The sequence below is a fragment of the Bombus vosnesenskii genome, unplaced genomic scaffold (genome assembly GCF_011952255.1).
Source record: "Bombus vosnesenskii isolate JDL3184/JDL3185 unplaced genomic scaffold, Bvos_JDL3184-5_v1.1 scf7180000013455, whole genome shotgun sequence".
Taxonomy (NCBI): Eukaryota; Metazoa; Arthropoda; class Insecta; order Hymenoptera; family Apidae; genus Bombus; species Bombus vosnesenskii.
Window position 1 is genome coordinate 42,857 of NW_022883063.1, and position 27,056 is coordinate 69,912.

The following is a 27,056-nucleotide window of genomic DNA, read 5'->3' on the forward strand; positions in this document are numbered from 1 at the left end:
GTATAAATCGATGGATTAAAGAGAGCCACATGTGTCCGCAGTGATTAGTCGGCTAAAGACTACCAATGATTGCGTGCAAGATTTACGATCGACCGGTTGCTGGACTGAAAAGTTTGAAGGAATAGCCGATGGAAAGCCATCTGCTATAATTGCCCTATTCTGTTGTTACCGATTGTCTGGAAAAACGTGCGTCAAAAACTGAATAGTGTCGATGAACAATTACGCAAAGTTAAATTAAATTACAATGGATAATACTTATGCGAAGTGTGATTAGTGATCGAAGAATAGTCGAAGATCGATGGATATGACGAGGAACAAGCAACAGATCTTTCCGCTACGACCCTTCGCCACTCTAGGGCGTAGAATTCTCAGGGGCAAGCTGTACAGAAGGTACGTTTAACGTACTAACGTTCTTCTCTTGGTTGTTCCATTCTATAAAGGACACAGTTTTTATTTGCGACAAATCAAAACGAAATGGTTTCCGCGAATCTAATCCCCGGAAGGGATGCTATCGCAACCATTTTCGTGCCATCGTAATTGCTCGCGAAGCGACGTTTTCTTGCTAACTGCTGAGCAGTCGTTAACCTATCTTACACGTGTCACGCGTTGTTTTTACCGGACTGATCGACGTTCGTGGAAAGCTGCGACAAGTTGAGAAATTACGCGCGATTTCAGGGTGAATTCTGGATTAGGCTTTCTGGATCGCCGATATTGGATCGTCGATATTTTACGTCCTTGCCGAAAGTACCCTTTTTTCCTGGGATTGGAGACGTTTCTCTAATACCGGGATTAAACGTCGCTTTCAAGTTCGCATTAGTTATCTAGAATACCGTTTAAAACTCGTTATACAGTAGTTTCTGTGAAAGTTCAAAAAATATCGCTTTGGAGCTTGAAATTTCATTGGACCATCGTAGATTTATGCGTAAGACTTGGGTCAGACTCATTATATAATTGTCATTAAACCTAACTAGATACTCTGCTCAAATTCAAATTTTTCAATTTTTGAACCTCTAAATTTTGAGCGTTTAGATTCTTAGATTTTGAATTTGCGATCTTTTAAATTTAATTCGTTTCAAGAATTTTGAATTTGAAACGTTTGACTCTGATTTCGGATTGGCCTGGTATAGCAGCACAGTTTCACGAGATTAACCGCGATTCACGAACACGATAGAGTATAATGACGCGCTTTCGAGATTCCTCGTCCAAAGGAAACCGGGTGAAATTGTCTTTGCTGTCGCGAAATAATTGCAGAAGATTCGAGTTACATGACGCGAGGGCCGGTAATGATCTCCGATCGATGTACTGTTGAGAAAATTCACCTCTAATAATCATTCTCCTTTCACGGGCAACCGTTTAACCTAGATACTCCAAGCAATACCACTTCGACGTGTGTCACGCCGTGAAATTCTCTCAGCGTTTCGAATCTAACTCCCTAACAAAAACGAGATCAAACGATTTAACAGCTGAATCGTCAACGAGACGCTTGTCTCTCAAACCGTTCGTTAACGTTACGTTCTGGTCTATTGACGGCTATTTAACGTTTATTGTTTCGTTGGACCCTTTGAATGACTATCGCGGATTAAGTTTCATTAGTTCAATTGAATCAGTCAGATTTGACTTTATTCCTCTTGGGATACGATACTTGAGCTATGTAGAAAAAGAATAAAGTACGGAACATCTTTGTCTGGTTTCTTTGAACTCAAACGAATATTCATAGACTACTGACTAAATTTCTAAATATAGCTGAACTTGAGAATTTCCTATATTACGGGACATTTCGTGACGCATCAGAAAATTCCTGATTCTCTTCTTTTATCGCGTTTAGAAGGATAATACAACAAAATTACGCAAGCATTAAAAAGAGAGGAGATTTACTAATCGATACTTGCAAACAACGGAATGCCATATTATGACGTCATATCAAGATGATCAGATATGAATAAAATAAAAGAGTGAAAGAGTGACAAATAATGATAAAGCTAAGTTTCTTAAAGAAATATCTCTGGTTAGAAAAACTTGAGCTAACAGATATATCCTATTCAATACGAGAATCGGTTGACCCAGGTCAGGCGCAAATATTTGCCCTGGATCGCAAAAGGAAAGAAAAATGCGGGAACCCGGTCCCCTAATCTCGCTTAAGGTTACGCTCGTGATTTTATGGGATTCGAGACACCGTCCCACATCGACAAACCTAGTATAATACTTACGACATCGGTGACCATGAAAAGTCTTTTATTCCGAGGTCCTTCAACTGGAAAATGTCTACATTCACAAGCTTTTACTCGTAAAACATTCTACTTTGGATCAAAACTATATCCTTCCAGCTATAAAAAGACAGTAAACTTGTAGTAATAGAAAAGGCATATACTACCATATTTCTAACAAATTTTTAATCAAAAATATAAATCACAATATCCATAGATCTTTCTGTTTCTTTAATAGAAATTTTAATATTATTTTTCCATTTATTATTTCTTTCCTTATTTTTTTACAAACTAAGTATTAGTTAATGAAAGATAATAAAATAATGGCAGTTAGTTAATAGGTAAAAGTAAGCTTGTAATAGCTTAAGATATTAGGAAGTTTCAGAAGATATTTCCTGTTCCGTTTAATTCGTAACGAAAGGATCTACAAAAGCGTATAATAGACGAGAATGAAATGTCTGTTATAAACATGCAGATCAGAAACCCGGGAAGAAACGTGAATCATCTTAATCGAGGAAACATCTCAAATGTTGCGTAAAGCCTCGGACGAGGGTAGACAAGAGAGGATTTTAGGTTGGATTTTAGGGGGCGTTACTTCTATCAACGATTCCACGCGGGTAAAAACAGACTCGAATTTATGTTCGTTTCTTATATCCCCATCTGTCTCGCCCTCGTTTAGTCCATTTTACGTTATACACTCTTCGTACGATAAATGTCACACGCGTTTTCTATTCAATGAAACGAAACGTAGGGGTTTATATACTTTTCAACTCGATTTTGTTGTGTCTATAATTTAAATTTCCAATCTGAATTCTTGCTCCGTGATAAATATAGTCGTTATATCACAATAGATATCGAATATCTTTGTTCGCGGTATTCCTTACATTTCGCGTGTATTTTAATACTTTTCCTATTGAAGAACCATATAAACGGAACGAGAAGTTGTAGTTATATTTTAATTCACTTACGGCCGTCTGTTGCGATCAATTTAGTCGTAATCGCGGTTTATTAGAGTGGCACTCTGTCGTGGCGAAATTCCACGTTTCATAGTTATATTTTCGCAATATATTCAATAGGTGATCAATCCTTTCTTTCTTGCGCACCTTTTTCATTCGTTCCACGTTTACGCTCAATCTTTCTTCTCTTTTTCGTTTCCAAAATTTTTAATTAAATCCGTTGGTGATGTTTGGGAAATATTTTTTCATTTATTTAAATCGATAACATTTTTTTTTGTTAGTTTTTACACACAAACGTATATATCTCTTCTCGATATTACAAAAATTTCTTCCAATATCGTTGCAAATCACCTCTGTGTAATATAGTTTAAAGATCGACATACCTTTTTTTAAATACAAAAATCAACGAAAAAAAATTTTAAAAACCGAAATGGAAATTAGATCAACGTACGTCGTTTTAATCTTGGTTCAAAGATTTTTAAAACAGGATTTTTAATCAATATAATTTACACACAACCAGGAAGAAGTTTTTGTAGACGTACCTTGGGGACAGTGATCGTCAAAGTATTTCGTTGCCGAACTTCAGGATACACCGCCCGTAATCCTATTAAAGTCTTGAAACTGGCACGGAACTCGAATTTTCAGGTCTATTTCCATCTTCTGGCTGGCAGACGTCTTCCGCAGTTTGTCGTGTAAAACGTGATCAAATTATTTCCGTGGCTCGACAGCAAAAAATAAAATTCTCTCCTAGCTGTTTGTCAATCTCCACCAATTATACGAGATTACGAAACTTTACGCGTCTAGAAAATAAAGTAGCTGTATTTTTTGCGAAATCTTGACACAAAATCTAAACAGACTTCTTCCGTCAAACTATGCGTTGGATAAAGTCGATACCATCTATTTAGTCGAGTTCCACCATGCATAATCAGTATACTGAGGAAATTTGTGCAAATTGATATTCTTATAAAAACAATTAAACAAGTGAAACCTAAGTGATGATAAGTTTCATTATACATCATAATATATACTGTACTTTGGATACTTTATATATTTTTGTATACCGTGTACATCGTACGTTCTATGCATTTTTGCATTTCTAAATTTCCCATAGATGCACGCAAATTTACAAATAATCAACCAACGAAAATCGATTGTTACGGTCAAGAGCCAGTTGTAACTTGTACAACGATAAAAAAGAAAATACAAAGAAAAATAAAGAAAAGCGAAATTAACATTTTCAAACATAAACTTATACCTTTAATCTACGACATAGTTGCATTCTCCTATTTCCATTTTAGTCGAAATAGACGTTCGTATACACGTGTCCAAGAGGACAAGGTCAAGGGTTTTCCACAATTAACAAAGAACCTAGCACCGGAAATGACCGACCTCGCGCGCGTCCAACCCCTATGTCTATTTTAACTCTTCCCTCGCGATATCATCACGTGTTCATTTCATACGTGTCGCTAAGTGCGTTTCAATGTCTGCGGAACGAAAGAAAAAAAAGCAAGAGAAAGAGAGAGAAGGGGATCCAGAAGAAATGATAGTTTGTCGAAGGAGGCTCAAGGACGCGGTAGTAGGCTGTCCGAGTAGAGCGTGCTTTTAACAAAAAGCATGGTCGGCATGGCACTCCTTGCTCTTCACGGCCGTGACTCTAGTGCCGTGCTGTTTCAACGTTTTTGGGTCAAGTCCAGCTTGATTAAAGTTCGTCGACTGACGGCGCCGTCGTTGGGTCCACCTGGGCAATGCTTTTAATTAAACGAATACACAAACGGCCGGTCGAACGTAATCCGGAAGGACGACGCTTGTAAAACGGAACCTTCTCATTTGCTTAATGAAATGACAAGTTTGTTTCGACGGTAATTCTCCATTTTTCCGAAGTACGCCGTACAATCTGCCGGCTCACATTCGTCGGTACTTTTAATTTCAACGAAAGCTAGGCAACCGGGTCCAAATGTCTCCGGATTCCCCGGATTTCCTAAGACAATTCCAAGGAGTGCCATTAACGCGTAGCTGATTGAGGATAATGTCCAACAATCTGTGTTCCCCCGAAGTTTGTTGAGAATTTCTGTTGAGAAATCGAATACTGTACAAGTTTTTGACAGTTACTGTAGAAATTTTTATTATATTGGAATATACTATATCTTAAAGATCTTTGAAGTTCTTTTCTTTAATTTTTTGTATGTAGAGTAACATGGAAAAATTGTTTATATTATATTATAGATGATCGTCGAGTAATTTGTTTAATATAATACTTGCAGATGTTTTATTACTTTATCGGTAAAAGCTTGCACTATTAGCATTCTAAATACTTACCCCTGTATTATCACTAGCGGAGACTTCCTTCGTTTATCAGCATATTGGTGGGGGATCGTGATTCCTTGACGAGATTTGAGATAGATCAGGGACGTGATCACGTGGAACGCCTCGTGAGCTTTTATCCCCCTGAAGCGTGTTCCAGTGTTTGCCTGATAATACGAGGTCTCCACGCTGACATTTTGATCCCGATATTAAACGTCTTTTGCTCGACGTGTTTCGCTAACGCCTCGTCATTCGATGCGTCCTTCGTTGCCTTTTAGATAAAATTTAGAAAAATTAATTAGAAAATCATAAAAGGTAATTGTTTTGCAAGAAAACCTGCACATTTTGCAGTAAAACTAAATTATTCGATATCTATAAAATCACAAACTCTGAATTTCAAATTAACAATTTACGGTATCAAATTTGTACAAAAAAAAAAGAACGAGTATTTCGCGTATTAAGTAGCGAAGTTTGCACATCTATTGCGGTAGCGCTATTCTATAATGCAATTTCTAGCAGAGAACGTTCGGTTTTCAAAAATATTTCACGTATATCGTGCACGACGAGGAACTTTTGGAAAACCAGATGATGTATGTATATTTGAAACACACGGACGCGGATGTGCGACATATGGTGCGGTGTGTAAGTAGGTCAATGGAAGGAGCGATACCTTCAAGTGAAATTTCCATTCTCGCAAGGCTGGTCAGCGATTACATTCGCCGTTGCAATTAACTGCGATCCACGCCTGTACAAATCCCATACACGCTTGTCTCAGAGTTCGTCATTGAAGCGAGCGGATGTAGATGCATATGAGGTTGTTCCGTCAAAATGTCGGTCAAGTGTGTCTATTCATTGGCGCGTTCATTCAATAGCTGTCTTGTACGAACAGACTTTTTTCTATGTTTATTAATCCAGAGTATACTGAATTTCCTGAAAAACACGATTGTATCCTGTTGTGGATCAAGAATGTTTTCTGTAAAGACGAAGAAAGACACCTATGTGATATGTTAATCATATTCAGTGACAAGTATTGTTTGATTACTATGCTGAATCAGCAGACGATCATTCATTCGATACGATACGATGACTAAATGAAAATTTGCAAAATATACAATTGGGTAATCAAGTCGAACAAAAGCAACTCATTCTCTCCTTTTTTTTGTAAATTCTCCGTTTTCCCCAATCACCTTATCAGAACTGCGCAGACATTAATTTAGTTGTCTAGATATTCAAATAATTCTCTATCCACAAATTCCACAAATTAATTGACAATCGTAATCAATGTAAATGAAAATTTTGAGAATTACTTTATTCTCTACCACGATACGTTTTCATAATTTGAAAAAATATGACCAATTTTTTATAGTAATAAATATTATTTCATGGAAACACGCAACAGGCTGAGTAACACCATTATGATTATCAACCCTCCAATTACGGAATACTCTCTCTAATCTCCCCCATCTCACCCTCCGAAATCCAACAGCCTAAAATAAACCACCCTAAAAACGAGACAAAACATCGGAAGCTCTAGACGTACGGAAAAACGGAAAGTGCGAGGGGTGGCAGCCCTTCCGCGAAAACTTCCCTCCGTTTGGCCCCGTTTCCACGATAGGGGAAAAGTCGAGTAGGAGTTAAGGGGTGGATTATTGTAGAGAGATCGGGGGCTGACGGTGGCGAGAGTGGTGGAAGCATACGAGAGTCAGCTTATTTCTATCGATCTGATGATAGCCCGCGGAGGCCGGCTTGGTGGCGCGGCGCATGGCGACACGGCGGCCACCTATGCGGCCTTTAATCCGTCGCGACGCCCTCGACGTCGGGACGTGTTTGAGACGGAACCGTGTTTGTCGCAGGATCCTCTCGCGAGTTCTTCAAGTCTCGAACTTGGTTGTCAAGTATCGCGTCGTTTTTACCGTGTCTTTCTGTTTACGGTCGAAGATAGTTTTAGTGGAGACATCTGAATCGGGGCACCCCTGGCCAGGATTTGTGTTACGTCACTGCCAAGGGAACAGGTGCGTCGCAGTTGCGAACACGCACAAGCGCAGCGTGCGTCGCGCGACGCGGTGTGCGCAGCTTTTCGAACACGGTGTGCTTTTTTTAATGGAGAATCGCCGATTGGTCAGCTGCCACTGACTGAATCGGATGAGTGACCAGTGCTCGTTTACGAAAGTAATTCGAGGTGAGCAGCTGCTGACAGCTGGATCGTGTGCACCGATGATATGCTTCGTTTCTATGCTTTACGTGATCGTGCTGATCTTGCTTTTCTTACAAGCTTCCATACTATAAATCAGCCACTCTACCAGCAAGTACGTGTAATTTAATGAAAGTGCTTCCGTGACGTTGCATCCACTCGAGTTGAGGATCGTCATTGCACTGGCACTTTCTCTTGACGTTCTCTCGACGTTCGATTCTTGTTCTCTCCTCGACGTATCTTCAAGGAAAGCTCAGTGTCGTGTAAAATTAATAAGAATTATAAATTAAGTTTATTTCACGGAGAACTATCCTGAACATCATTGGAAGCTATTCATAAAGCTTGAGGTGAATTTTGCACCGTCGAGTCGAAAGTTGCGCGGCTCCCTTGACCCACAAACGTTTGCTGGGCCATGGCGTACAAATGATTAATGTAAATTGCCATGCTGGCTGATTAAGCCAATAATTGGTCAGACTGCTAAAAAATTATCGATTCGTGGAAAGGATAGAGAAATGAACCCAGAGAAAGCAACTCGTGCTCGTTTATTTTTCGATCGCTTTAAAAACGTCTGTAAGATGAACGCGTAGATATTTTTTATTTGATCAATATGTAGAATCCATGCAATAGAACCGACGGAGCTTTAAGAAACGAAATTGAATTTAATTCGAATTGGAATCGAAACTTCTTGACCCAGTGACATTTCTGTTTCCGGTGTTAATCGCGTCACTGCGGAACCGCGTCGAACAGGTGCGTGCGAAACATGCATGTATCGCAGTTTCGGACGCATTGCGCAGGTAAGCCTGGATCAGCTGAAAGTCGCGTGCGCCAGTGACGTCTCTACCCACGAATTAAACGGGTATACAATTCCACAGAAATCTTTCGAGGCAGGTATCCATGTGGAAAATTGTTTTTGTAGACCGAGATCGATTAATCGAGGACAGATCGAGCGTGGAACGAAGCAAAAATAGGTGATAGGTATTTTCATTCGAGGATCTATTAATAGTTGAAAGGTACTTTTGTATTGCGTGTCAAGGATATTTGAACAGATGAAATTGAAATTCGAGGAGAGATTGAAACTGTTTTTAATATATATTTTAAGAATTGAAGACATAGTCTCAGTTTAATATAAATAAGTTTATTATTCATATATTCTGAACAGTCCATAAGGATAAACATTTGTATTCTCGGAAAGAATACAAATTGCTTCTATGTTCTTTTACAACATAGAAGCAACTCGTGTTTCCTAATATGTTGGTTATTATTCGGAATGTGTCGTCATTTTATGTGGGATCCTTGACAAAATTCAGAAATTCGATACGTCAGAGCTGCTTTTAAATTGAGACTTCAAAGGAATACATTTCTTCCTTTACAATTCTAACCTCTCAAATGAAGCCATTTTTCATTTCAAGTAATGACGCAACAAAGCTTCGAATTACAATTTTTAATAAAAGCCACTATGCACTTCTACCGAAGTTTCAACTCCGTAGATTCTCGTCAAGCTGCATTCCACAGGGATTGCAACGACGATGTGGTCATTTTGGATCGAAGGACAAGCTTTCGGTGGGTACGAAGCGTCGCTGTTTAAAGCCGACGTTCTCGAGGTAGTCCTCGTGTCGAGCTAACGAAATGAAGTCATTCATGGATTAGCAGGGCGATAGGCTGACCGTTCTCGTGAACGGTCAATTAACCATGAAATCGTACTCTTGGTCAACGTTGTCATAAATATTTCATGGTCAGACGGGTCCTCGACCGTGACTGTGATCACCCGAGTTGCAGAAGCTTCTGATGAAATGTTGCACAAAGCTTTCATATCTCTTTAAATCGTTTGAAAAGCAATTAAATGGTTGTTCTTTTGACTATTATAGAAAAGTGAATCTAGCCACTAAGAACACATTATTGCATATTTATCAGGATATCTTTTATGAAAACATATAATTCCTTTATGTGTGCTTATTTAGCATATACCTATTCAAAATAGGTTTCTAAATGAAAAAGAATAAGGCATGTCGGACATTCAACAGTTTTAGCAGTTTCGAACTCTTGTGCGATACTGTATGGTACACCACGCAACATATTGACATTTCGTGCTTTGCTGTGGTACCGGCTAAATATAGTTGCTCTATGGAATAATCGTTACCGACTTGCACTGCGGCCGTTTCTCTCTCTCTCTCTCTCTCTCTCGTATTTTTTTCTTTTGTTTCCTAACTGGTTCCCCGTTAATGTCAGTCATTTCCCGCCAACACAAGAATACGTTGAAGCTTCCCCAACATTGTTCATCGTTCCATAAAACTTCTTAATAATCAATAAAATTATTCGAACAAGCACCAGTCGATCAGTCTGATAAACCTAATAAAGTACAATACAATACTTTATTACTAATACAAATTACTAATTGTATTACTAATACAATTACTAATGCAAATACTTTAGACGATCATCGAATATACACTGAGTTTCCAAAACTCATATTCAATTTGGCATCGCTAGTGCACTGTATCGCCCCTCAGTTTATCCGACGTGTGCATTGCGACGTGACCTTAATGGAGCCCTGGAAACGCAGCTGCACCGGCCGACCACTAATTTGAGGTCTTTGTTAACGCAAGCGAGAAGCTGGTGCGTTGAGTGGCTCCACTGAAACGGAATGAAAATCGACCTTTCAGGGATGAAATCCTCCCTCTGGGCGAACGTAAAGACAAAGAGAGGAATAGGGCAGTGGAACTCGTAGAAAGGAAAGATGATTAATCCTAGATTTTTGATGCGAAGTTCAATTGGCTTTGAGATATGGTGGAGCTACTCTCGTAAAGCAATAAGCAATGGCTGAATAGACTCGAAAATGTTGAGATCTTAATTAGGATACTGAGCATTTTCCTTTAGCAATAGAGTGCAGAACTACTCGTGTCTCTCTCGAGTTTCGCGAAAATTCGTGGTTCGTTGAGATTTTTGCGGGCGCAGCTTTAATTAAGGCTATCCAGTTGCCAGCATGTGATTCGAGGTTTCGCGACTCGTGCAGTCAGCGCTTACACTCCGCTCGTGCCTCCCGGCATTTTTAGTTCTATGACATTTAACCGTAGAATATTTACAAAGTGTTCGTTGATGAGCTTTATACCACGAAACGTCAAGGACCGGGCTGCAGTTGTGAAAACCTTATGGCTTCGTGCTTTGTTGACTTCGCTGCAACGTTAATGCCTTTACGCGGCTTCCAAGTCGTGTATCGTGAATTTCTCATTCGTAAAGAATCTGAGCAAATATTATTTTAAAACAAAAGTTGACCAAGCAATCGAATTAACGATTAGTGCTATTTTATATTGCTGTAGCACTGTAGTGTTGTAGTGCTGTTAGGCATACAGTGGTACGAGTGAATATCGATGGTCTCGAATCTGTGTTAGACGATGTGTCCCGAACACTCAACCCCAATCCTGCCGATAGTATCTGATTGTAGAACTTGATTACGGACAACTCCCGAATCAGCTAACCAATATTCTGAATTCCCTGGTTGTGACAGTGGAATTCGGATGACTTACTCTTCGTCGAACTCAATTTTGGAAATTTTTTTTCAATCACAAACCCGATTTCGACGATGTCACAATTAATTTATAGCAATTAAGCAAATAGTAATCCTACATAAAATTCTAAATATCTTGAAATTTTGTAAATAGCAATTCTAACAAAATCACGTTCCGGAATAAAATTGAACTGCGACAATTTTTAATTAATCAAACTTAATAACGCTGAGTCTGTATATTCGAGACGAACAATGAACTGTAATTGTAACAATCAAGCAACACATTTTCAAATGACTATTGCCTCGAATACCAGCTCGCGCGATATGCAAGCTATTCCATACTCAATCTCACGAATGCTAAGATACTATCATGCATATCATACCATGCCTATCGCATGATACCAGTCACGAAACAACAAATCTCTCTCGAACAACTACAATGGACCCTCAGCATGATGAGGAGCGAAATAGGAGGAAGCTGAAAGATATCGTATGTAAGATCCATTTTCACGAAATTCGAGTCTGTTAGATGCATAGAAATCTTTGAGACGACGACACATGTTCTCGACTACTTGTCATTTTCGTGAATCCTTGGCTTGTTCGTAGCGACAGATACTCGAGCTCTGCTGCACGGGCGATCTGAAACGGTCGAATTTCAATAGGAACCTTAATTAACGCGATAATTTCGCTCGTCTATGAATTCTGTCACGTGAATGCGTATTATGCACGTCGTGGAATATTTCCGGAAATCTGCCGCCCTCTGCTACGAAGAGAGAGGGGGTTGTAAAGCAATCTCGAGACAACATGATACTCGTGTTTGTGTGGTGATTGACGTAGCTGCGTACGCTCTAAAGTCGCCTTTTGAAACAGTCATATTTAGTAGTATACATAATTTACTGTCTTGATGTTAAATTATAGAAATGTTTTTTTAATTTTTAAAGGGAAAAAGAATTGTGTATATTTTTAAAAATTTTTATTCTATATTTTCGACTTCTTTTTTCGCGTAGAATCACCCCCTTTCCCCTTGTACCACCAGTTACCAACCACCTTGTAGATAAGAAGTCGTTCTTCGTAAGACAAGGAAAATTGGAATAATTATGGAAATGTGATTAGACATGTGGTGAATGGTTGATTGTAAGGTTTAAATGACGAGATAACTCGATGTTGAAATCGTCAAGTGTATTTAAAATAATAAATAAATACAAAGAATGTTCACTAAGACGCTTGATACAAATTGATTCGCTAAAGACTGTATATAGATCGCTAATAAGATCGCTCGAGACTGAGACTGATAAAACTGTTCGTCTTGCGATCGCGTTCGTTTATTTATACTGGTCGGGGGAGTACCGGAAAATTTAAAGTCGTCTTTGCTTGACGGTTGCACGTAGCGGCGACATTGTTTTGCACGGAGTTTATTTATTATTACATTATGTGTATCCTAACGATATTGATACTCCGAGGCGAAACAACAACATGATTCGAATTGTCCTCTAGCTCATGTGCCGCTACAGAAATAATTAAATAATAATATTGGTATAACTTTTTGGGACAAATTAATAATCCATAAACAAACTGAGACATTGACAATCTAAATTAAATTAGAATTTTTGAATTCGAATTTTATTTTTAACGAAGAAAGTTTCAAGAATTTGAATTAAGAAACGATTCTATAACGTAGTAAAGGCATTGTTAATTGTCTGTGATTTTTTCAGATTTTCTTAAAGCGCAGAGCGGTAAACAGACATAAATGACCCAATTTCTCTATGATATATAAAAAGATATATTTGCCTACGCATATTAATGCCATGAAAATTAACTAGCATAGCGGGATAGATTGCGATAAAGTAATTCTATTTAAGAATTCCTACTTGTAGTTAACCTAAACCCAAAGAATTAAAAGTATTTTTAGTTAAATCCGAGACAAATTGGATTATTAAACCACACGATTTCCAATTAAGTGTAATAATAATAACAATAATAACAATAATAACAACAATAATAATAACAATAATAATAACAATAATAATAATAACAACAACAATAATAACAATAATAATAATAATTTCTCTCTCTTCGTTCTACACAGAAATTTTTATTACTTTATTACATTATTCATGGTAATACGGTTTCTTTATGCGTGTTACCACTCCTCGTTTACACCAATTCGATTCAAGCGCGAGTATCTGTGCAATTGATATAAACTGGTAGCTCAAACATAGAATATTGACAAACGAGCCCCTGTACGTGTCTCGGCCTTTAAAATCGCGTCATCCAACACACAATGCATCGACCAGGTGGAGAAACGAGGTTCCGTTCACAAATTGTTTCGTGTTCCGTCTGTCGATGCGGGAATTGTGTGTTCCGCGACAGAGAGACGCCTACGGGAACTCGATTCCGACTGCGTGGTGATTAACTGCCTAAGCTTTCAGAGCTCTCGACCAGAGCAAGGAATTTCGCGTTTCCTCTTTTCTTCGTATCTAGTGTGTTCGTAACGAGAATAGATGGTCGAGTGAGATTTACCTGTCTTGCGATTAACCTCGCCGATCTTAATTAAACTCTCTGTTCTTCGAATAAAATTTAAATAGAAAATTTGCAAAATTTGAATAGGAAATTAGTACGTTCTCCAGGATAATTGTATTGTGAACAGGTCTTCACTCGTCATATAGAAAGGTCATTTTTATTCAAATAAAATACTACAAAATTTCACAGCGGAATTCTATGTGGTAACAAAAAATGTTGCTTTATTTTTGGTTTATATGTTAATATCCACCCATAAAAACTTCCATTCACTAATGAATAATTATTATTTATTATTATAACACAATTATTTTTTAATATATAAAATAATAATAATATAGTGCTTAGTCATCTTGGTAGAATGTCTAACATTTTCGCAATAAAACTTTATATTACTTACTTTTATATTACTTTATACTACTTTATATTACTTAAACTTTATATTACTTACTAATAAAAATGACTCTTCTGTAAAATGTGCAAGGAATTTCGTACATAATTATATACATATGTATTTTTTCAACAAGAAAATAAGAGGAAGAAGGGAAAGAAAATAAATTGAATTTCTCCCTTTGAATTGTTCGTTTCATTCGTTTTTAACCTGATATTCGCGATTTATTTAACCTATGAATTCATCAGATATATCGGAATTATATGATGATTTCAAGTGTTTTATTGGAAGAGTACACCTTGAGATCAGCCGTGTCGCGATCATGCTACTTTGAAGAACTACTTTAACGCGCATGGCTTGTTCTTCTAAACCAATGACTTTAATTAAAAATACCGTAGAGACGCGAAGCAATTAATGACTGGCGACATATTTTAAGACCTCGATACTACTTGAGTCCATAGTGAAAAGACTTTCACCCTTTAACCCTTAGAGTGCTGAATACTCGCGGCCTATGCGGTCCGTACGGACGGCGCGCGGCCAGCGCTGACGACCGCTGTGGACGAAGTACTTCTTCGCTAGACTGAACTCTGTTGATTGACTATTCAAAGCGCAAATCGTAATAAGTTATAGTAATTCTTTTGCACGAGATTAAATGATTCAAGAGCGTTATTTTTTGGTATTAATCATTTATTATAAACATTGAAATTTACAATAAACTAGAATTTGGGTAATAAACTAGAAAACTAAATTTAGTAAATATAACACAAGTTAATAATTCAGTTGTGTGCGAAAAATTTCAAAACAATTATCGATACATAATGCGACATCGCATTTTCTGCATTCGTATCGCGTGTCGCTCCTTCTCTTATTTTTCACACAAACAACACATTTTCTTCTTGATAATTGTGTTGTACCGGCACGATTAGAGCATTTTGATGGAAAATGCCTATCAATTAAACGAAATGATATATCTTCAGACTTTCTCTTTCCTTCTCCTACCATGATTCTACGTCGGAAATATTTTCCTAAAAGACTCTTATCAACGCCAAATGAAATTCACTAAATTTTTGTTTGGAAGCAGTAGATTTTTGATATAAAATATATGCATATATATAAGGAATGCATTTATATTTATCTCACACAAACGTAATAGTATTACTTCTGCGTAGGTGTTCGGAAAAATTGACAGACGCATATATGCGTCCATAGCACTCTAAGGATTAACTGGAGGAAAAGAACGGCTCGAAAATCATGTTGCCTCTTTTATTCAAAATGAGAAATATTTCTTAGTAAAGAAAAAGATGTTTGTTTTCGTGAAAGTTAGAGAACGATATATATGTACGAATAACATATATACATTACTGACAAATAAAGAGATTTTACCAGCGTATCTAAAGAAGTCGATTAAAATCAAGCTGATTTTTTTTGTTCATTTGTTAATTTCATTACATAACTACATAACTTATGACTTATTTGTGTAAATTCATTCATTGCAAGATGACACACACACTGGTAAATTCTGAGATGAATTTAAAAAACATTGTCCGCAAAATCATCACTATTCTATGCTTTTCAATTTAGTTTTGAAGTTGGTCTTTAGGAATTCTTTTACTTTGAAGTTGGTCAATGTGACCCTGAAATGACTTACATGATAATCGGAAGTAGTGAACGACTAAGGTAAATTGAATGTGATAATTAAATAGCATCTTTTATTTTTACAGAGAGGTACGTACAGTCGTGCTCAACAAAGGTTCCTCCGGCCTGGGTTTCAATATTGTCGGTGGCGAAGATGGCGAGGGAATTTTTATTTCCTTCATCCTAGCCGGAGGTCCCGCCGACCTCAGCGGTGAACTACGTCGCGGCGATCAGATACTCAGTGTCAATGGCATTAATCTTCGGACAGCCACCCATGAAGAGGCCGCCGCGGCCCTTAAGGTATCTTCAAAACATCTCTATATTTCTTACTAGATATTCGTATTCGATTATCGAGTTCGATCATCGAATTCTAGAAATACTTCCAAATTTTTTGATATATTTTAAGAATTGTCATCTCCGAACAAAGAAATGAATGAAACTGTGCCAGTCGTAATTGATTCGATCGTATTTAGTAACTGAAAATTTTGTTATATTTGTATCCAGGGTACCGGGCAGACAGTGACGATCGTGGTGCAGTATAAGCCCGAAGATTACAACAGATTCGAGGCTAAGATCCATGATCTTAAACAACAGATCTCTCAGCAGAATTTGATGACAGGCACCCTCATGAGGACCTCGCAAAAGAAATCGCTTTACGTTAGGTAGGACTAAGAGGAACTAGATAATGATATCAATTCAACTCATAACTACGGACATTCGTATTTTTACTATCGCCACAGATGTGTAATATTTCAGATTACTTGGTAATTTTATTTATTAAAAAAGCCACTATTAACATTCCTCACACGTTCGTGACATTTAAAATCCTTCAACGAATCTTGGCAATGAAATAAAAATTCGAACTGTAGTTGTGAGTTCAGAGATTCTTCGTACATTTTTAGATAGAGTCGAAGCTTTTCTTCTCAAATAATTCGCTCGCCAAGATTCAAAGCACGTATAGCCAAAGGCAAACCTACATCTCTTAACGGTAGTGCTATTATAAGTTAAGTCAATATAAGTAAAGATGGGAGTCTTAAACGAAAGAATCACGAATACACCGTAAATGACTTCCATCCGATTTCACAGAGCGTTGTTCGACTACGATCCTAACAAGGACGACGGCCTGCCGAGCCGCGGTTTGGCATTCCGTTACGGTGAAATCCTACACGTGACGAATGCCAGCGACGATGAATGGTGGCAAGCCAGAAGAGTGACTCCTCAGGGCGAAGAGGAGGGTCTCGGCATAATACCGTCACGCAGACGATGGGAACGGAAGCAACGCGCCAGGGATCGTTCCGTCAAATTCCAAGGCCACATGCCGGTCATCCTCGACAAGGTGAGTTCGTTCGATTGGCTGCGCGTGAAATCAAGAAGAAGGACGACGAGGTCGTATCAATATATTGATTACAAATCAAAATTAGAAAAATTGAAGCAAAATATTAAAATTAGAATAGACTATAGATATTTTTTTAGTATTTATATGATATTTTTATTAAAAAGAATGTAAAAGAAAAGTGTTTAACAAGAAGATATAATTATGTTATCACAGCAATCAACACTGGATAGAAAGAAGAAGAACTTCTCATTCAGTAGGAAGTTCCCGTTCATGAAGAGTAAGGACGACAAATCTGAAGATGGTTCAGATCAGGAACGTGAGTGTCTTGAAACATGACCAATTCGTATCCTGCACGTTCTGTGCATGTTCAGACCCGTATATATTACCTATTGTGGTCTTTTTACGTGAAAATTTTTTTAATTGTCGTCGTATTTCTCAGTCACTATATATGTATATATATTATCTAGATCATATTATGTTTGAACTTATAATTAGTACTTTTTACATGTGTCTTGATATCCCCCTGTTACAACGATGATTCTATGTCCTTTTTTTTATGTTTTTTCTTTTTTTTTTTCTTCAACTTAATCTATCGAATGGATGACCTCGATAAAGATTAATTCTCGAACGATTCGAAGTTATTAGAGGTTCGTAAACCCTTTATAAACTCAATTGTTTACCCTTTCGTTTGATCGTTCTTTATTTTTTTTATTTTTACTCCCTTTGATTGACCGATACTAACGTAGAAAGTCTTTTTATTAAACATGCACCAAAGTCAACTCGACGAAAAAAGAAAAAAAAAAAAAGAATCGTATCGGGAACGTAACGGGAAAAGCGTAAAATAAATGGAACGCAATCTCTTCGAATCTGAAAGCCCGTTTAGAGGTGCGTTGGCAAGTTAAGGTCATTTAGTAATTCGTGACAAGTACGACGAATACGCCCAACTTCCGATTGAGCTTTTGTGTTTTTACCATGTGAAAACGTGACATGTGTTTTGTTTTTGCCTGCTTGTGTAGGGTCGCCCACGACACCCGAGAACGAAAACGATCCTACACGTAAGTATTCCAAGTTAGTCAACAAGAAGAAACAAGATACAATCACATGATACACCCACATACACACATACGTTATACCATACACGAAACACACGAGCGCGCGTGCACGTACATTTCTATTTGGTTTTTTAATACGAAAAAATATATCGAGAAATCAATATACGAAAAGAATCGATAAGACGAGAAAGAAGAAAGATTTTTCAAGGAAAGACAGAAACGATATCAGCGACCCTGTGAATTAGTTACGCTTCTCGAGAGGTCTCTTCTTTCGTACATCCTTTTCTATGCTTGCGCCCAGCACTCTGCAACCTCATCTTTGCACCAATTATACTCGCATCATGCGTTTGGTCACTAACATCGCGATCGAGCAAACTGTGACACTTTACTCGACTCGCTTTCTAACTGGCTAACCTTTTATGGTGGATCGTAGTAATGGTAGAGCCACCCTCGAATGCTTGTAGAAATATCAGCACGTGTAGTGATCGATGGTGAACGGAAATTTTGACGTTGCTCGTTCACATTTCTTCCGATCGTCGCGCGAGTGCAAAAGGATTGGTACGTGGAAAACTTTATTTACGAAAATTGTGAAACTTATTGAACTTGTGACGAAAGTTGTCCCTACGTGAAAATCATGAAATACTATATTCATTGTTCTGAAGCAAATCTCTGTTAAGATATATCTGGCACCATTTTCAAGAGAAGTAGGTCTTAGAATTCTAATTACTTTTAGAATTCTCAGTGAAAGCACGATCACTCTATAACTCTGTAGCTGCATCATTTCTCTATCGTGAACGGAACGACTTGAAAACGTTTTACTTTATAGAATGTTCGCTCCTTTTACTGACATTTTCTCCGGTACTAATAAATAGTCACCGTGAATTTATAAGTTTAACGAAGCGAATAAAACGTAACGAGCGAAACTCTCGTGCACCGCGGAAAAACGAGCGATCGTGCGAGCTATCACGATGGGCCAATCAGGGCTGTTCGAAAAGCTCGAGCTAGCCCCGCGCGGTAGGGAAGATGATTGCTCATGCTTAAAGCTTAATTAATCCTAGCAATTATTAACGGCCGCTTATTAGTACGCAACGTATACTGAAATATTGAACTTGTTATGTTTTAGCATTCATGCTGTGCTACACCCAGGACGACACTAACACCGAAGGTAATCACGTCTCTCTCTTTCTCTCTTCACTTTGCCACCTCTTTCTGTCTCATCCGTTCCTATATACATACGTATTTGTATCTTCTTTCTGTTCCCCTACTCTCTGCCTGCCTTTCATTCCAGTCCCCATTATGTATTCCGACCCCTCCCCCCTACCGTTCCATTCCCCAAACCCCTCGTTCTCTTCGTTTCATCTCGGTCGCATCAATTAACAAAGCACACGTTCATTACTGCGATATAACGATCCGTTCGCGGGACGAACGCATTGTTCGACAACGTCCTTTTGTCGTGGCGCGTTGTCACTTTTGAATACCGCGTTCTGCCTCTCGCCGCATTGTCGATTAACGAACCCACCGACTTCCAAGAGAAACTACGAGCCGAGCAATCGAACTGATTTCACTAGCGGAATAATGGACCCTTTTTCTTGTTTTAGTCTTCATTATATTCTATTTCTTTTCTCTCTCTCTCTCTCTCTCTCTCTTTTTTATATATTCTGTAACATTATGAAGTATCAATTTATTTGAAATTGAAGTTAAAAGTCTCGAAGCTCTAATTCAGTGTTTGAAAATTTGGAAACGAAGGATTCAAGTTAAGGGATGCATGTCTAAGCTTAAAGAATTTAAGTTTAAAATTTACAAATGTAGGTTTAAATATTCAACGCTGAAATTTCAATTCAGAATACAAAAATTTAAATTTAGAACTAGGTCATCTGGAATGGGTAAACAAGTCGAAATTTCTGTATAGAGTCATAAAATTTCAAAATATCAGTAGCACTATAACCATCCCTTGCTGCATTAACAAATTGTACCTCGCTCGAATCATCAATGATCCATGACATTTACAAAGAATTACATTTCAAACTTTCATCCCTTCAACAATCGTAAAACGAGCAAAAGCCGGCATACGGTACAATGAAACGTCCTCCACGTGTAAAGCTTCGCTAGATTTCTTCGAAGCTAATATCCGTTGTCATGGAACGAAACCCGCGGTCCCGTTTGCGTGTTACTACACGTTCATTCTCATCTCCTCTCACATTTCACCGCGCGCTTCTTCTACCTGTTTCATTCATAAAAAGATATCTGTCTTACGTCGCAGGGAGTAGAGAAATTTTGTATCGTGTCGAACTGCCTTATATGGAGGAACTGACGTTAGTTTATCTGGAACAGGAGGACGATAAGAATAATGACGAGTGTAGTAAGTGATGCACAATACACGAAAAAAAGAGTCATAGTGTGTGAAAAAACAGGAGTGAACAACAGATACCAATTTAGGTCCTTGACTAACAAGCTATCGAAACGCGATTTCGATCGTCGTACGGATCCTCTTTTTTTAATAGCAACTATTGTTTCTTGTTTTCTTTTTTACTTTTCTATGTTTTTCTTTTTAATTTTTGTGCCTTTTTCTCTGTTTTTTAATTCTCACCACTCTTTGCCCACGAGCACTGACCAAACGCCGAAAACGCTCCGCGCAATTGGGACAGTCGCGACGTGCTTTGTGTCTGTCTATTTTTTCTGCCGATTTTGATTTCTCTGTAATACTAATTATCCTCGTGTAGACTTTTAACGAAAGTCACAGAAACCTTGCGTAGAGCACGAGAAATCGCGTCGCTTCTCTAAAATTTCCAATCACACATTCATATTTTAGAGATTCCAGACTCAAGTTTGAAACCATTTACCAAGGAAAATTCAATGAAAATTGAAAGAAGCACGTCGGTAACAACGAGAAGCGACGCGTCCTCGTAATCGTGTTAAAACCGTTGTAATCACGTAGTATCGAGTATCGATTACAAAACACGATCTCTATCGCCATCGAGTGTATTATCATAGTCACCACGTAACTAATGCCATGTCGACCTTGATACTTTTCGATCGCCTAAGTTTCTAGACTTTAGGGAGCTTACCAACCTTTTTTAGTCCCTTTTACCTTGCTTCGATTTCCTAGGTGCTAAAGCATGGATCATTTCTCGTTCGAGGTGAACAGCAAAGTATAATAATCATTCCCGGTCGCGTTTCTGTATTATCCATAACCAGCATATAGTTATATGTATACTCGTATCTACTTATATGAAAGTTTCTTGTAATCGAAAATAGTATTTCGAAATCGACCGTGTCGTTCTCTCTCGTCCGAATAGATCAAAAGTTTCTTAAATCGAGAGAGAAACTAATTTGTTTCCCATAGCTGTTTGAAAGAGTGCAAACAATCTAACCGAGGATAACAAAAGCTTTTTACCACAAGCCCCGTCGTCACGGAAATACGAGTGTACTTTATACTGGAAATTACAGGCAGCGAAGAAAACGTGCTGTCGTACGAGGCAGTCCAGCAGCTCACCATACAGTACACCCGACCTGTCATTATCCTCGGTCCTCTCAAGGATCGCATCAATGACGACCTCATCTCGGAATTCCCGGACAAATTCGGCAGCTGTGTGCCACGTGAGTTGAAACAAAGTTTAATCTAGCCCGCCTGGCGATTTGGGTCACGCGTTGCTTCCACGAATCGCGAGATTTCCTCGGATTTTGCGAACATTGCTCGTCGGATACAATTTGTTCTTTCATTACGACTGTAGTATATTTCTTTTTAAGTTAACACGTTGACTACCATTGAAAACGTACATGTTTTACCCTGGCAGTCGCAATAAATTGAAATATTCTACATCATAACGTTTAATTTCTGCAAAATATCATATTTGTTACCTAAGTCATTCACATTGTTAAAAATTTGTTGCTCCATGAAATTCATCTTAATTTAACTATTTCGAAAAATTTAGTAAAACGTGAAACGAAATTTCACGAATGCTACTATATCCTATGTTAATACTCCAATGTAATTGCATACTTATTTTTACGATTAATATTTGTTAAATATTCGAAGTTTCAAAGATTCGTTTGATCAATTACTTATGCGAATAATAAAATTAATTTATGGAGATGATTGGACGTTTCTTATTTCTGCAGATACAACGAGGAGTAGAAGAGAGTACGAGGTGGACGGGCGTGATTATCATTTCGTCGCATCTAGGGAACAGATGGAGAGGGATATTCAGAATCACTTGTTCATTGAGGCCGGACAGTACAATGATAATCTATATGGCACGTCCGTGGCGTCCGTGCGAGAAGTTGCTGAGAAGGTAAGGGGAAGCAAATTATTCATAAAAATCAATCCGAACGTAAAACCAAATAACGATGTTTGATATTATAAATTAATAAAAATTTCATCTGCGACTAATATAGGGGAAACACTGTATTCTTGACGTGAGCGGAAATGCCATCAAGAGGTTACAAGTGGCGCAGCTGTATCCCATCGCCATTTTCATTAAACCGAAGTCCGTGGAATCAGTTATGTAAGTGACAATGCTTTCGGCGATTCGTTCGAAAATTGAAGTGTAGTTTAACGAGCGATTGTTCGTATTTAAAGGGAAATGAACAAGAGGATGACTGAAGAGCAAGCGAAAAAAACGTACGAACGAGCACTGAAAATGGAGCAAGAGTTTGGAGAATACTTTACTGGTAAGTGATTTCCAATAATATAATGATTGTTTTATTACGAAACTCGGAAACGAGTAATTTGTCGATAAGTCCGATAATTTAATTGGCACAACGAGCAATCGACGACAATTATAAGATTGAGTTATTGATATAGAAACCTTCGTTATGTTGCAGCCGTGGTGCAAGGTGACACGCCCGAAGAGATCTACGTGAAGGTAAAGGAGGTAATCGCCGAGCAGTCAGGCCCGAACATTTGGGTACCGTGCAGAGATCAGCAACTGTGACGTCCTGCCCCCCACGCTCAGCCCGGTCCGAACGCTTGGACTCTACCTCCGAGGCGTCAAGCTTAATTACTCTTAATAAAATAATCGAGTAACTCTCTAATGCCTTCCCCGTCCCTGTCCCAAAACCCGTTCCACCTCACTTCAACCCACCTTCCACACACACACACACACCCGCCCAATCGAGTAGCACAATGTTCCAGTTAAGGCGTTAGCCGCGCACCAAGCTCGTCGAAAAAAGAAGACTTCGCATCAAATAAAGCTGACAGTATGTGAAGGTTTAGAGGAGTAGAACGTTCATGGGAGGAGATTAGGTTAAGAGAATAGGCAGAGGATAATAGTAATTGAGCATGCTTCGAAACGTGTTCGAAGTCTCCATCGCGAGAACTTGTAACTCGCGATCGTTCACGCCGCGAGAAAGGTTTCATTGTTGATTATATAAGGATAAAACAGTCAATGGCGTGTTCCAGCTGTAATTGTTATCCGTTTCGACGAGAGATCTGATCGCAGAATATTTAAGGCGTTTTAAGGATCCTTCCACCGAGAGATTGTTAGGAGGAAGGATACATGTTATAATGTTAATACCAGAAGTGTTTCGTTGTATTACGATGTTTTCTCATGATTTCCACTTGACGAGTGGGTTTGTTGAGCAAGATTACGAGCATCGTCGCGTACTTGTCATCACGTTAAATTTTTATCACTGTGTTAAGACGTCAAGCACGAATACACGGCAGTTTGATCGTTTACAGGAATCAACCTCCTTGTCGCAACAAAGAATGTGAAGTTACTTCGTAATTTGCAACGTAAGAGAAAAGCACGGAGGACTGTATCGTGTATTCGTCTCGGTATCGATTTTAACGCGTGTGCATGACGACTCGACCGGCGCAACGGAGCCGATTCGTCGAGAAGACGTGTGTTTTACCGAAAGACTAGCGTCGCGGTTCTTCGATTGATCGAATCGCGACGTGTTCTGTGTGTGTTATGTTGTATGTATACAGTTCACGCAATTGCTTGAAAATACGACGAGAATAGCGAGTAATAAACGAATGATCGGCATTTGGCCGAAGTTGAACGAGAAAGAGGTGAACCGAGAGGGTACGAGCGAGAAAACAAAAAAATAATAAAAGATAATAGATGTTTAAGATAGATTTTCGTCGCGATTATTTGTATGACGCGCACAGCACGTTAGACGCTTAAACAAAGAATTTTCCACGCGCAAATCGCGACGATTACGGCGATGAAAGCGTAACAATGAAGAAAGAAAACGAGACAAGGTACGAGAATATACTGAAAAATAAAGTAAATGAAAAAAAGAATCAATAAAACATAATACTTGGCTTCACCGAACATACTATATATGTATAGCTTGGTCCGGTTAATTCTGAGCGAAGTAGCGCGGTATTTTTTAATGTACTTAATCACAATAAGAAGCGAACAAGAGACAGAAGGGAATCGAAAACATTCATTGTCTGACGAGATGAAATTCGAACGTATTAGAATGCACTGGCAGGACAAACGGAATAGATATAAAGGAAAAGGAAATAGATATAGATATAAAGGATATAAAGGAAAAGAAATAGATAGAAAAGCAGGATAATGGGACATTCTTATTGAGAGTCTGTTCCACGATATGTTCTTTTTTTTTCTTTTTTTTTTCTTGCTATGTTGAGAAAGGCGAAAAAAGGAAGAGAAAAAAGCAAATAAAATAGAGAAAATGAACAAGAAGCGATAAGATCCAGGCGCATGTTACGAACCTCACGATTCATCAAACCTCACAGGACAAATCTCTAGATGCTAGAATAGCGATATATAATGTTTTGTACAGCTAGATTACTAAGCCAGTACTGGGTTATGTGCAACATTATATATACATATAAATAAAAATATATATAAATAGAAAGCGCGCGAGAGAGGGAGAAACGAGCAGCAAGGAGAGAAAGAATGAACGCTATTGTAATTTAAATAGCACTACTAAATTATTATTACGATAGTAGGTATATATATACATACATATATATATATATATATATATATATATATTATTGTAAATATCTATATCCGGGTAATCGAGATGGTATATGGTGGTAGCGTGTAACCGATCAGGAAGCGGTGGTAGCGAGTATTTCTCGAGCGTATCGAAACAAGGATATGACGCGACGAATTGTACACATCCGATGCAAAGAGGAACCGTTACTTTCGAGTTTCGTTTTCTACGATTGGCCCGTGCTAATCTATAGAAAGCTAGATGCGTATGCGTAAAGATAGAAGGAAAACGGAGCAGATATTAACAAGGACAGGTCTCGCAAACAGTCCGCGTTCTATAATAATTCTGATGCAAAAATTTTGCGAATAACTTTCAGCATTATCTAGATTAACGAAACGCCTCCGTTATTCAGCCATTTTCACACAGGCGATTAAAAAATGAAAAAAATCACGAGAAGAATCATCGAATGGCATCATTTCGATCACGTTACGTGTCCTGTGTTGAAGACAGATCTGCATATCTGAGCATTAAATCTGGACGAGTGGATACGAAATGACGAAGGAAGTCGCTCATCGAAATACACAGTACTTATGAGTGAATAGAAAAATGCGAGAGCATTTGACGCACCGAGGAAATGGTATAGGAAGGGTGATGTAATGAAATTGTGGCAAGGGTTATGAAATAAAGAGAGAGTTTAACGCAAGATGCATCGTTTGGGAGAGAATGCTCGTTTAGTCAGAGCTTGTACGTAGCTAAAACTGTATATCGTCGCAATGACCACACACCTACATCTCTTATTTCATAATCGCCGATCGTGCAAGCGATTTCGCTGATCGTTTCGTCAATTGCCTTTCCTTCGGTTGGACGAGCGAAAAGGGCCGATTTCGCGTTCTTTTTTCCTTCCGTTTTTAGTTTATTCGTAGGATGTGATTCGCGCGATCGAACGACATCGATTGACTGTCGGGTATAATAATAATTAGCAGGGGTACGCTTTCTACGAGCTATTTTTCCTACGACAGAATCCTGTGTTTAGAGTCGTTAACGCAACAGCCGTCACACGCATTTACAAGAAAAAGAAATAAAAAAAAGAGAGGGAGAATAAGTAAAAAGGGAGTCGTATTATCGACAATTGAAGGATGAATCGAATGGCAAGAAACGTTGACGTATTAATATTATCGCACAGGACGTGCCTGAAAACAGAAAAATTAAAGGAAAAGTGAGAAGGTTTGGCTTCGCCGAAAAGTAATGAGACAACCTTTAGAAAAAAATAATAGAGGAAGAAGTGGAGGAAGTAAAATGATGAAAAAGACGTTTGTCTCGATGTAAAGGAACGTATAAAGAGAATAATTACTACAGACACTTATTATACATCTCTATAGTCTATTTAATAATATTACTTATTGAATTGTCAATCTCATGTTCACCTTGTTTCATCGTTTTTAAATAGTTAATAAACGTTTTACCAATTTTAAATCTGTGTTACCTGTCTTTCCTTCGAGCGCGATTCCCCTTAATTCTGACTGGTTTCAATTTAGAGTTTCAGATCTCAAAATTTAAATATAAATTTAAAAAATTTCAAATTATACTTTTTCAGTTCGAAGCTCTCAAAGGGGAGGAAAGGTTTTAGAGAAATCAAGAAGTCGCAGAGATCGGTAAAAATACTTGTTTTTATTACATCGATAGGATAACTCGTTACTGTTATTAGCGAAAAGAAAATCACGAGTCGAGTTCATTACGAAAATCGAGTTTGTCGGTCCATTGTGACTTGTTGTTCGGTAAACTTGCGGTACAGAGCAATGATAAATGACAATGACAATAATAATACTAATTAATTAATATAACCATAACTCTTTCTTCTTTTTTGTTTTTCTTCATTTTTTTTTTGTTTACTTAGTTCCATTGTTTAGACGAATCACAGAGAGAATTTAATTTGTATCCTTCCTCGCGTATTTTTTTTTAACATTATATATCCATTAAACTAAACTTCTGAAATAAAATATATATATATGTACGTATATATACATATATATTTATATATTTATATATTTATATATAA

At 38.0% G+C, this 27,056-nt stretch overlaps 1 protein-coding gene across 8 annotated transcripts; it reads left to right on the top strand.

The window, feature by feature from the left end:
- Positions 1 to 289: 289 nt before the first annotated feature.
- On the top strand, positions 290 to 24,332 carry LOC117238358 (disks large 1 tumor suppressor protein). 8 transcript variants are annotated; one of them, XM_033503213.1, is made up of 13 exons: positions 290 to 390; positions 15,784 to 15,997; positions 16,202 to 16,359; positions 16,784 to 17,033; positions 17,247 to 17,349; positions 18,050 to 18,088; positions 19,209 to 19,250; positions 20,346 to 20,444; positions 21,533 to 21,682; positions 22,205 to 22,377; positions 22,481 to 22,590; positions 22,665 to 22,756; positions 22,910 to 24,332. In XM_033503213.1, the coding sequence occupies exons 1-13, from the start codon at positions 299 to 301 to the stop codon at positions 23,017 to 23,019; spliced, it is 1,632 nt and encodes a 543-aa protein (XP_033359104.1). In that variant the 5' UTR covers positions 290 to 298; the 3' UTR covers positions 23,020 to 24,332. The 8 variants fall into 8 exon arrangements, with proteins under 8 accessions (XP_033359104.1, XP_033359098.1, XP_033359101.1 ...); XM_033503207.1 differs by lacking the exon at positions 290 to 390 and adding an exon at positions 7,208 to 7,473; XM_033503215.1 differs by lacking the exon at positions 290 to 390 and adding an exon at positions 7,748 to 7,767.
- Positions 24,333 to 27,056: the final 2,724 nt, after the last annotated feature.

Excerpts from the sequence above, each read along its gene's own strand:
- LOC117238358 (XM_033503207.1), top strand. The coding sequence starts at position 7,223 with ATGGCGACACGGCGGCCACCTATGCGGCCTTTAATCCGTCGCGACGCC. Across the intron at positions 17,034-17,246 it reads TGCCGGTCATCCTCGACAAG|CAATCAACACTGGATAGAAA; the intron begins GTGAGTTCGTTC and ends ATGTTATCACAG. Across the intron at positions 21,683-22,204 it reads ATTCGGCAGCTGTGTGCCAC|ATACAACGAGGAGTAGAAGA; the intron begins GTGAGTTGAAAC and ends TTATTTCTGCAG.